Raw genomic sequence first — 11,970 nt, forward strand, 5'->3', positions numbered from 1 at the left:
AGCAAGCCAGTAAGCAGCATCCCTCCATGGCCTCTGCATCAGCTCCTGCCTCCAGGTTCCTGCCCTGTGTGAGTTCCTGTCCTGCTTTCCAGCAGCAATAAACGATGCCATGGAAACAAGCATACACGGAATAAACCCTCCCCGCCACCCCCCCATGATTCAGCATAGTAACCCCCACTAAGACACCTGGCTTAAATATTTTTAAAGGCGGTCAGTGTGTCAACCAGGGAGCCAATGGGAGCCAGAGTAATTTTGTTTTTGTTTTATTTTATGCATATGAGTATTCTGCCTACATGTATGTCTGTGTACCATGTACTCAATGCTCACCGTGGAGTCCAGAAGAGGGCATCAGATCCCTTGGAGCTGCAGCTGCCATGTGGGTACCGGGAAGCACACAAGACTCTCTGGGGATTCAGCCAATGCTCCTAACCACTGAGCCATGTCTCCTGCCCCATCTTTTTGCTTTGCCCATGTCACTTGCCTCTGGGCAACAGCCAGACTGAAGAGGGCTGGCCACACCTACTCCAGTCACCTGGCTGTGCAAAGCTGATGTCCAGCTGCTATGTTTTGTGGTGGGACAGTCAAGATGGCAGAGCTCTGGCCCTGGCTGGCTCCCTGAAAAATGTTAAGATTCTCCAGAGTCAACCCCACAGCCCCCCCCCCACTGCAACCGGATGGTGACCCTTGCTGATGCACAGCAGTGCGCACATTACCTGGACCACCTCCTTCACCAGCGTCTTGTCGGTCCCCGTCTTGGCACGCTGCAGTCCGCTCACGTCCTCCCCGATCCACGTGATGAGGGCAAACTTGGATCTTTTGCTCATGGCGTCGCCAGTGGTGAAACGCACGAAGGCGAACAGCCGGACATCATCTGTGGCCAAGACAGGGAGAATGTGGCACTCGGTAAGGACTCCCTGACACCATGTTCCTGGGAGAGGCCATGAGCCACAGGTGTGGCCAGAAGGAAGGCAGACACAAGTGTGTCCCTAGTGTCCTATGAATTACAGGGTATTGTACGGTACCTCTGGCCCCCACCACTAGATACCACTTAGAGCATTCCTAAGGTCTGACGAGCCAACTCTACACACTTTCGGCTGTCCCCCAGGGGCAGAACCACCCATCCACTGGGCGGCCAGTGGCAGTGGGACATTCATGAAGGCCAAGTTACATGTTCAGAGGTCAGAGGATAATTTTGCAAAGTCTATTCTCTTTTTTTTCACCATGTTGGTACCAGGGATTGAACTCAGGTTGTTGGGCCTGGTGGCAAGCCCCCTTCTCCCACTGAACCCTCTTGCCAGCCCAAGCACTTTATACTCGCACAACAGGATTGTAGAGATATTTTACATTTTAAAATTCTTTTCTTCAAAATCTAAATGTTATGACAGGAACTTATAAAAATGTCACTGGTTAAAAAAAGCACGCTTGGGGATGCTCGCACACACATCGTTTTAAAGGACACAACTGTGCAACCATCGCCGAGGCCTAATTCTAGAACATTCTCATCATCCAAAAAGGAAACACAGACCCAAGAGCAGCAGCTTCCAGGCTCACGCAGCCCCCGGCAACCAGCAACCTGCCTCTGGCTCTGGATTCACTGAGATCCCTGATTTAGATAGTTTAACAGGACTCGGATGTCACATGTGCCCTGTGGGGACGGAGTTCTTAAGTCACTGTGTTCTCAGGGGTCATCTGTGTGCTGTATACCTGCGCGTGTGTAAAGGTGCACACGCATGTGTGTAGCGGCCAGCGGACAACCCCAGGTGCTACGGTGCGGGTATTATCTACTTCATTCATACAGGGTCTCTCACTGGCCTAAAACCCACTAGGTATGCTAGGCTGGCCCGTCAGTAAGTCCTAAGTATTCTCTTGTCTCTCTCTCCCTAGGGCTTCCAAAACAGTAGCTCCGTACTTCTGTCATTGTCCGTAAGGAGGAGACATTCAAGCCATAGACCGTGGTGGCCCACCAGATAGAAACATCTATCTGAAACTACTGTCATGGCTCAGGGCTGCCAGGCTGCTGCTATGTGGCCTGGGCTCACCTTGAACTCTTGAAGATGAAAGTTTCTAAGTTGTGTGGTCATGGGCCTAGAAGCTGGCGCAGATGCACACCAGGGGCCACCAGTATCTGAGTGTATCTCCCAGCACGAATGGGGTGGGGCTGTGGGCAGTGTCTTATGCACTGTGTCCAGTAGCCAGCACCGAAATGTTTGACAGAACTTCATCGTTGACCTGCAGGGGAGGCAGGCACCCATCCCAGCCACTTCCCTACCAGCCTTCACACAAACCACCACCAGTGCCCGTTCCCATGGCGGCGACGTCCCAGCTCTGTTGTGTCAGCGTGGAGTCTTGAGCTCAGCAATTATATGGGTCCTTGCCAAAGACTTTGTGTGGGACAGTGGCTGGAGTCCCTGACCTCACCCTTCATTCAGCCAAGTGCAGAGCCTGCCAGGGGCGTCAACTCTCCCTCCCTGACCGCTGGTCACAGCTTTCCTGTGCCACAAGGGGCTTTCAAAAGATGGCTCTCTCAAAGTCTGCCCCGCATCCATTTCAAACACTCACCCCAGACAGCAATGAATTGTTTGAGTGCGTACTCTGACATGGTTTGGGCTAGACGTAAAAGAACAGGGTCCTTTTAAAAAAAATTTTTATTTAGTTGTATTTCTTATTTTGAGTGCATATAAATGATGCAGGGTGTGTATACGGAGGTCAGAGGATAATGGTGTTAATTCCCTTTTTCTACCTTTATGCAGGCTCCGGGGACTGAACTTAGGTCGTCATACTTGCGTGGCAGTCACCTTTACCCACTGAACCATCTTGTCAGCCCCTAGATTTCCTCTGAAAAGTCTCTAGCAGTCACCCAGTAAAACTTGTATCCTAAGGCCTAGTTAGTGCACAGAGTAAGTCACACACACACACACACACACACACATAAAGGCTTTGGGAACCTTCCAGAACCTCATGCTGACTTCTTCATTTAAACAACTACGGGGGAGGGAGGCAGGCAAGCCACATGTGGAGTGACTGACTGGCTGGGTGCTTAGCTGGCTAGCAGCAGTTTGCTCTAGAAGATCGCTGACAGACACATTTTCAGAAATCCGGAGCGATGGCATTTACAAATGCTGGACGCTGGAGACCTGGCTGGACAGGATGTCAGCTGAGGGCGGACACAAGGCCCATGCGGCATTTTTACTGCTGCATCGAAGCTGGAGGCTGTCACGGGCGAGCAGGCGACCTTTTCAGGAAGTCCATTCCCTCCGCTTTCTCCAAAAATGAGGGTGCAAAACTGTCCGAGCACACGCCCTAAGCCGCCTTCTTCTCAGACAGGAGTGCAGGAGTGGTCAATGAGCAGAGGGGGCTTCTCCACATGTGCACACGTGTGTTCGTACACATGCGCGCTAAGGTGGGACACTCATCAGAAGGCTGGCACCTGGGCCTGCTGCCATCCGCCTCAGTGATACCCTGTCCCCAGTGGGACTTGGGTGGCAAGGAACTAGAACAGCGCTTCCCAAACTTCTTAACGCTGCATCCCCCTCATGTTGTGGTGACCCTTAACCATAAAATTTTTGTTATTGCTACTTTATAACTGTAATTTTGCTGCTATGATGAACTATAATATAAGTATCTGGTTTTCGATGATCTTAGGCCACCCCTGTGAAAGGGTCATTTGACCCACAAAAGGGTCCTGACCTATGGGTTGAGATCCAGTGAGTTAGAAGCTGCTTTCTTGGGGGCTGGAGAGATGGCTCGGCCGTTAAGAGCACTGACTGTTCTTCCAGAGATCCTGAGTTCAATTCCCAGCAACCACATGGTGGCTCACAACCATCTGTAATGGGATCTGATGCCCTCTTCTAGTGTGTCTGAAGAGGGTGACAGTGGACTCACAAGAAGTCGCTTTCCTGCTGAAGTCTCATTCTCAATAAGTGCACAGTCCTCGCTTTGCCTTTCAACACACACGATCCGGAAAGACATGCACTCTGCCTGTCTGGAAACTCCAGGAGGCGGCGCAGGAGGGGAGCTTGAACAAGCCTTTGGAGTGACTCGGATGAACCAAAGCTTGAGAGCCACTAAGAAAGAATAAGGCAAGGTGGGGATGTAGGGGATCCAGCGTAGGGATGGGACACACAGCTAGTGGGGACAACGGATGGGACAAGAGGGCTCCAGCACAGAAAAGCAGAAGTCCTCGGAGTCTGGCCCCACCCCTTCCTCCTGCCCCACACCGCTTCATTTTAAGGAAGTGATCAGGCCAAGTTTCCTGAAGGGTTTGGTCCGCCTTTTCCACATGACCCTCCACAGGTCTTCTACAGGATCCTCTGCAAGACCAGAGGCTTAACCATCAAGGTGACAAGGCTATCTCGCAGACTCACCCTCCCCACAAACTCCTCAAAAGCCACAGTGAGCAGTGTCAGGGCATGCAGACTTGCTTGTCTAACTCCCTGCTCACCTAACACGTCATCGTCGTCGGAAATCCATTTGAGTCCCCATGAGGGGATGTCACCAAGGGTAAGATGAGGCCAGGCCCAGGCCGGAAGGTTGACACAATTCTGTGCCTTCCCTGTGCGTGCCAGGTCTGGGGTGACCACACAGGACTCGCCACCTCCAATTCAGGAACTGTAACAACCTTCCCCTCAATATGGTGAGCTCTCTTCATGAGAGCCACGGGGTTACTCTGTCCCTCCCCAGAACCCCTCGACTGTCTACTGCCTCTTCACAGGCTGGTCTCCATGGAAGCTGTGGGCGCAGGGGGGAACACCCACCACAGGCTCCTGCCTGCAAAGCTCCAGGCCTCCATCAACTGAGCACCCATAAACAATAGTGGGGAGCCGATGGGAGTGCTCAGACCAACTGCCCGAATGGTGCTCCACCAGGGCCCTTCCGCCTCTGCCTGGGTTCTTCTCACATCCCCCTCTTGATGATGGCCTATACCACCACTCTTCAGCTTTATCCCCAAATATGCCCCCCCCGACCTGCACCCACCTTCCGGTCTCCCTTCTAGTCTAGGAAAAGGGAAGAACTTAGGAGATAAAGCATGGAGGGAGTCCCTAGCAGGAGGAAAGAGGAGAGCCTGCTGGGGTCCGGGCAGGGGATGCCGGGCAGGGACAGTAATAGGGAACTGGGAGGCAGAGTGTGAACTAAGGAAGGAGTGACCATAATGGGGGGGGGAGAGACAGACAGATAACAGAGGGGAAGTCAGAATTGTCTGCAATCTACAAAGCCACTAGGACAGGCTGCTTCGGTGATGTCCCCAGAAGAAATACAAGCATAGCGTCCCTGCTGTGCTGACTGTGCGCTGTTCTGCTCTTTCCCACCCAAATTTAAAACCTTAGTGGGCCCTTAAGTTGGGGCTCATCTCCCTCCTCCCCCTCCCACCATGATGCCTTCCCCCCAACACTGCATCCACACTGATGCTTCAGGGCAGGCCCAGGGACCAAAGAGCTGCCACAGAGCACTTAACAGTCAGTGAGTTTTCAGTGACTTCCTTATCACGCGCGACACACACTGGGTGTAGAGTATGCAGACACTTGAATGAGCAAAAATAAAGGCGCTGGCGGAAGGGGCTCTGGGAACGTTTTGATCAGAGCCTGGCTCGATCTGTAGCCAGGGCCAGCTAGCCTGGAACTCACTACATAACGCAAACTGACCTTAAACTTATGCAATGATGCTCCTGCCTCAGCTGTCACTGCAGGGGTGACCTACCTACCACAAATCGAATCTTTTAAGCAGTTCGCCCATCTGTCCAGTTCTCATGTCCCTGTGCCAGGGACACCACAGGCAATGGATAAATAAACCGTGGGCCAACAGAAAGTGGAGAAAAAGAGAATTTTTTTTTTTTTTTTTTTTTTTTTTGCTATTTCTGCCCTGAAGCTGAACTTCAGAGTACGAGGAAAGGAGGAAAGGAGAAAGGAAAAGCAGGGCACACACCCAGAGCCCGGGATTGGCTCACACAGCTCCTGACCTTCCTCACAGCTTCAGAGATATTGTGCAAACAAAGCTCTGAAAGGAGAAACACTCCCACCCCAAAGAAAGAGCTGAGCAGCCATCTTCCCAAGGGGAGGGGGTGGCAGGCGGGGAGTGGGAGGAAGGACATGGGGACAAGGACAGGACAGGCAGGAGGACAGGGCTGCAGGGGGAAGAGAGGCTAGAGAGAAGGGGTTACAGGCTGGAGGTGCAGGAGGAGCGGGGTGGCTACATCTCCAGGAAGCTGGGAGGAAGCGAAGAAAAAAAAAAAAAAAAAAAAAACAGCCGGGCCTTTAATCCCAGTACTTGGGAGGCAGAGGCAGGTGAATTTCTGAGTTCAAGGCCAGCCTGGTCTACAGAGTGAGTTCCAGGACTACTCAGAGAAACCCTGTCTCGAAAAAACAAACAAAAAACAAAATAAAACAAAAACAAAAACCACTTTGACATCCTGTCAAAGCCCAGAGGCAGCTGGACACAGTCACTGCATCCTGGCTCCTGTAGGACCAGGCAGAGGGCCCCAAAGGGGACGAGGCTCTCCTTCCAATACGGAGGAAGGAGGCTGGCACACCCACATTCATGACAACATCTGTAAGCACTACTGATGCCACACCCCCTCCTCCCTTGGCTCTCGTTATATTCTGCAGACTCCATCCCTAGCACAAGAAAATGAATGAATGAATGGATAGATGATGAATGGATGAATGAATGAATGAGGCCAGAAGGTGGGAGTCTCAGGCTGACTGGAAATTGCAAGAAAAGGGTTAGGTAACAAATGGTCTCTCTTCATTACACAGCCCCTGGCTATCCAGGGCAAAACAAATAAATGCGCCAGCACCCTCTTGTCCCAAACATCTGTCTCACTTTCTTAACACAGGGTTCCATGTTGGCTTCAAACTCACATGTAGCCTAGGATGACCCTGAACTTCTGATCCTCCTGTCTCTGCCTCCTGAGTCCCAGAATTACAACATGTACCTACCTGGATTACTATACGCATGCTAGGAAATTATTCTACCAATGGAGCTACGACCCTAGCTACTGCGGGGACAGGAGGATGGCCCACCTGGTTGAGCTAACGGGACTTACTGGAAAACATAAAGTAAAACCAGAGGTGGGATGTATGTAGCTCAGAATCATGCCTGGGGGGGTGAGCAGAGCCCTAAATCCAATCCCAGAGCCACTGAATAGTAACAGCAATAATTCTGAACTACATAAAGAAAGCCTGCAGGCCCAGAACTGAAGATTCGGTCCACAGTGACTTATTTTCTTAGTGGCTGGAAGGCTGAATCTCCAGGGTGGTCTCAGCAGAGGAGCATCTGCTCTGCGTGCACAGTTTTGTGTCCGTGATCACACTGCACGTAATGTGCTAGCTCCTCCCCCACGCCAGCCTCAGCCCGAACCATTCCGGCTGAGTTCTCCTCAACCACCGGCGACCCAGCTTTCCTAGTCGGACAAAGAACGTGAGAAAATGCAGTAGAGTAAGTGGAAGATGATTTTGGCAGGCTCTGGAGCCGGAGCTCCAGGGAACAGGCGGACGGGAGACCCAAATTACAGAGAGCCCCAGGCTGTCCCCGACCTAGCACATGTGTTTGCGCTAATCAGTTATCTCTGTGGTTGATCAGTTGAAACAGCACTAGACCAGATACCCTCAGGCCAGTGTGGCGGGTGGGGTGTGACTGCTGGATCGCCAGCAGCCCGGCAAGCACTGATTTGCCCTTCACAGTTCTGCTAAGTCAGTCACAGGACAAGCGCACAGTCAACCTGTGATTCAGAGACTACCGGATCACTACCCTCCAACTGTGGATGACACCAAACACCCAAAGGGCTGTTACTCAGTTGCGACTAGAACATCAAAGGAAGGAAGGAAGTTAGCTTTTTCTGCAGGCAGTGATCAAGGAAGGCTTCATGGATGAGATCCCGTTGAATCCCAGTCTTAAATGCTAAGTCGGCCCAGAGGTCTCACGTAGCCCAGGCTGGCCTCGGAACCACACAGCCAAGGATGACCTTGATCTCCTGATTCTCCTTCCTCCACCTCCCAAGCGACCGGGTGATCAGTGTGCAGTCTGCCCCACTATGACTGGTTTGTACAGCGATGAGGACTGAACCCGGGCTTTCCTGAGAGCTACGTAAGCACTCTTCCATCGGGGCCAGAGACGCAGCCTGGAAGACTACATCTTGTTCCTATCAATCCTAGTGCCCAGATGGTGCTGGCACATGGCACACTCTCAGAAAGAGCCTTGAATAGTCACCTCTGTGGTCTTGGGAGCTCAGTCTTCAGTGTCAGCAGTTCAGTGCGCGGGAGGTGCCCTTTCCCCCTGGGCACTGTCCGTGTGACTTACACCCCAAACAGAGCGAGCAGGAGATGCAGAGAAAGCTAACTCAGGGGCCACCTAGCAGCCGACAGCATTTGCACACACTGACCTTTTAACCAAAGGGCACGGAGAGAAGAGAGCATCCATTCGCGGCTGCTGGCCTGGATGAGGCCGTGAGGTGGGGGGCCATGCTTCCTCCCTAGGCCTCACTGAGCAAGATCACACAGGAGGGGCTGGCTGCTCTAGCCATGGGGATGGAGAGATGTCCCCTCTCATGCTCCGGATAGTTAACCCAGTCTGCTGACCTCAGGTGACAAAAACAAGCCCTTGGATTGGCCTGACACCTAGCAAGTTTTGAAAGAGGCTGGACAAGCTCATACCTGTCAATCACAACGCTCTGGTGGTTGAGGCAGGATGGTTGTGGCCTTAAGGCCAGCCTGTGCTACACAGACAGGTTACGCAGATAAAAAGGAAGGAAAAGAGCTGGTAAGATTACCGTAAGGAAGACAAGAATTCTGACAAGAACACAGGCGGTAACCATGGCAACCGGGGAGCAAACAGAGACCGCAGAGCAACAGGCAGGAAGGTGAGGTAGGCTGGGTGCTGGAGGGCGCAGCTAACGCCACAGAGCAGCCCATCCCCAGGACAAGGTCTCTGGACACACAGAACCCACCCTGGGAGCCCATGATGACAAGTAGACCACAGGGAAATCTTAAATGTATGCAGACTGTGGGACGCCATCACCCCGTCATGACCCGCCTGCTTGAGCTGAGTCCCTTTAGCTTGGCTAAAGGCCACTACAAATTCCTACACGGAGAAATTGTAAGGCAGGGGAGTGAGGACCAGGGGCTGTCGTGAGAAAGGATTGTACAGACACTGCTGGCTTTGAAGTGGAAAGAAGAGGACAAAAGCCGAGGGCACGGGAAGGCCACCATTAACCACTGTTCTTATTAATACTATCAACTTGCTCATTATTGGCAAGGATGAGCAAAAACGACAGAATCAAACGCCAGTAAATACAGGAGGACAGAGGCAGAGACCAGCAAAGCTGGAGACATCAGAGCCTGGCAAGTGGTACAGGAGCAGTGAGGCCCAGGCCAACCAGGGCTGCCCAGACCCTGCCTCAATAAAAGTAAATAAGAAACAATCCGGACCCCCTAGGGCAGGCCTGTCAATCCAGTTACGGGGGTGGGGGGGTGGGAGGGGTGAGGTGGGAGGAGTCGAAGTTGGAAACCATCCTGGGCAACTTGGCAAAAATGAAAAGAGGAAGAAGACAGTTGGCTCCAGGGTAGCGCGCCCCTGCATGCAAGAGTCCCTGGGTTCAAGCCTCAGTATCGCCCCTCCCCCGCCGCCAGATCTCCTGCAAGTTAATTCCGAAGTGCATCCATGACATAAATATTAAAAGGCAATATAAAAATCCGCTCTCGGAAACGGGCCTCTGGGGACGGATGCTCTGAGGCCGCTGGCCACCTCTGAGAACAGAGTACACCCAAGTCTGTAAGAGAGGCACGCTGGGATTGCAGGAAGACGCCTGGCACGAGGCCAAAGCAGCCATGTGGTCAGGGCTATTGACAGGGGCCATTTGCTCTGCACTGATTGCGGAGTTACTGCTTCAGAGGGGACAGTGGGACTTCCTGGGCAGGCTCAGCCTTCAGGCATGGCTGTGGACCACCTAGATAATGGTGGGCTGTGTTTGTACACTCCCAAGTGCTCCCAGTACAGGGACCATGAAATAGAGCAGCTCTAAACGCAGGCTCAGATCCAAGTAGGGAAAAAAAAAGCGGCATGTGTGGGCGTGGCTTAGGTGTGGGTGTGGCTTTGGGTTTTGCCACCCGCTCCAAGGAGTGCTGGCCCCCAAACCACCTGGCCTCTGCTCCTGGCCTATCTATGAAATCTCTGACTGACTGATTCACCAGAAATGCAACCCCTGGAGTCTGAAACACTCCTTAACCAATGAAGAGGAGACATAGACTGGGAGCCCTGTGCCCCAGCCTCCTACCAGACCTTCGAGGGTCCCAGCAGAATGGCATCCGGTTCCCGCCAGCCTCACCGGCTGTTATGAATTCCCTTTACTGCTTCTCCGCCCTCCTGCCTTACCCAACCCACACCCTCATTCCTGCTTCCTGGGTCTACCCCCACCCCCAAACCTCTGGCCTGCACCCAGGCCCGGGGCCCAGGGTCAGCTTGAGCTAAACTAAAACAGTACCCAGGAGAAAACAGGCCGGGTGGACAGAAGGTGGGGCTGAGCCTGCTGGTTTAGATCTGCCTGAGCAGGGGCTAGCTCTTCCAGTGGGCACCATGGGGCACAAAGGAGCTAGGTGACTTGCCAGGGTCACACAGTTCACATAGAACAGAGTTCAGATGGGAGGCCAGACAGAATGGATTTCCTTCTTGAAGTGGAAACAGAAGGCCAGAGAGCCAGCACTTACAGGAGAAGCCATGAGTCAGGTCAGTCAAGGGAGCAGCCTACTCATGGGGGTTGGGGAGAGGTATGCTTAGGCCTAGCTACTATGGATCGTACCAAAACCAGGAAGTCTCTTCAGGACCTTGTCATGGGCTCTCTGTCTCTCTCTGTCTCTCTCTCTCTCCTCCCTCCCTCTCTCTTTGTCTGTCTGTGTCTCTCTTCTCTTCTCTCTCTCTCTCTCTCTCTGTCTCTCTGTCTCTCTGTCTCTCTCTCTCTCCTCTCTGTCTCTCTGTCTCTCTCCTCCCTCCCTCTCTCTCTCTCCTCCCTCTCTCTTTGTCTGTGTCTCTCTCTCTCTCTCTCTCTCTCTCTCTCTCTCTCTCTCTCTCTCTGGCTCTCTCTGACACATGTATGCACACCCACACACATGCACACGTATTACACATGGCCAACTCCCCGAGGACAAGGGTGACATCAGAGTAGAAGGGACATTTACCCTGGGCCTTAACTAGAGCAGAGAAGCCTTCCTAGAAAGCAAACGGGAGGATGACTGCCCACAAGATCTGAGGAAAAGGGGGTGGGGGAGGGCAGCAGGGGGCGGTCCAGGTCATTCCCAGCACAAGGGCCTTCTGGACCAAAGCCATAAAAATACTGTTAGGAGTTTGGGGGGTAGGGATCCCAAAGTGATCACTCAGACAATCACCCCTGGCTCGAGGACCAGGTCACGGGGTCAAGCCCAAAGGCCTTATTCAGTAGTTTCAGTAAATGAGAGACCCAGCAGGAAGGGCGGAGCCCTGAGGCCTTTCAGACTGACAGGCAGGAAGAAGGGCAGAAGGAAGAGACAGCAGTGAAGGAGCCCCAACAAGAGGAGGGAGGGGAGAGTGGAGGGGGACGGGGTGGGGGGGTAAGGGGAGAGGGGGAGGGGTAAGGGAATAGAGGCAGTAGGGGTAGGGGCAGTATAGGAGGAGGGGGCAGTGTGAAGGGAGCGGGGCAGAGAGGTTTTCTGAAGACCAAAGTCCCTGGAAACAACAGAAGAGGTGAGTTAAACAGAAAGAAAGAAAAGGAAAAAAGATAACGAGGCTGGGCACAGTGGCAGCTCAAGCCTTTAGTCCCCAGCAGACACAGGCAGGTGGACTGCTATGACTTTAAGGCCAGCCTGGTCTATATAGCAAGTTCCAGGCCATCCAGGGCTCAACAGTGAGAATGTCAAAGAAAGAAAGAAAGAAAGAAAGAAAGAAAGAAAGAAAGAAAGAAAGAAAGAAAGAAAGAAAGAAAGAAAGAAAGAAAGAAAGAAGGGAAGGGGA

At 52.7% G+C, this 11,970-nt stretch overlaps 1 protein-coding gene across 1 annotated transcript in view; it reads right to left on the minus strand.

Moving 5' to 3' along the window:
• Positions 1-11,970, minus strand: part of Cotl1 (coactosin like F-actin binding protein 1) — a 31,656-nt gene that overhangs the window by 12,009 nt on the left and 7,677 nt on the right. The window contains exon 3 of the mRNA XM_021220275.1: positions 714-871. Within this exon, the coding sequence (XP_021075934.1) occupies positions 714-871 (158 nt within the window). The remainder of the gene's footprint in view (positions 1-713; positions 872-11,970) is intronic.

Source organism: Mus pahari, chromosome 20 (genome assembly GCF_900095145.1).
Source record: "Mus pahari chromosome 20, PAHARI_EIJ_v1.1, whole genome shotgun sequence".
NCBI classification, from domain to species: Eukaryota; Metazoa; Chordata; class Mammalia; order Rodentia; family Muridae; genus Mus; species Mus pahari.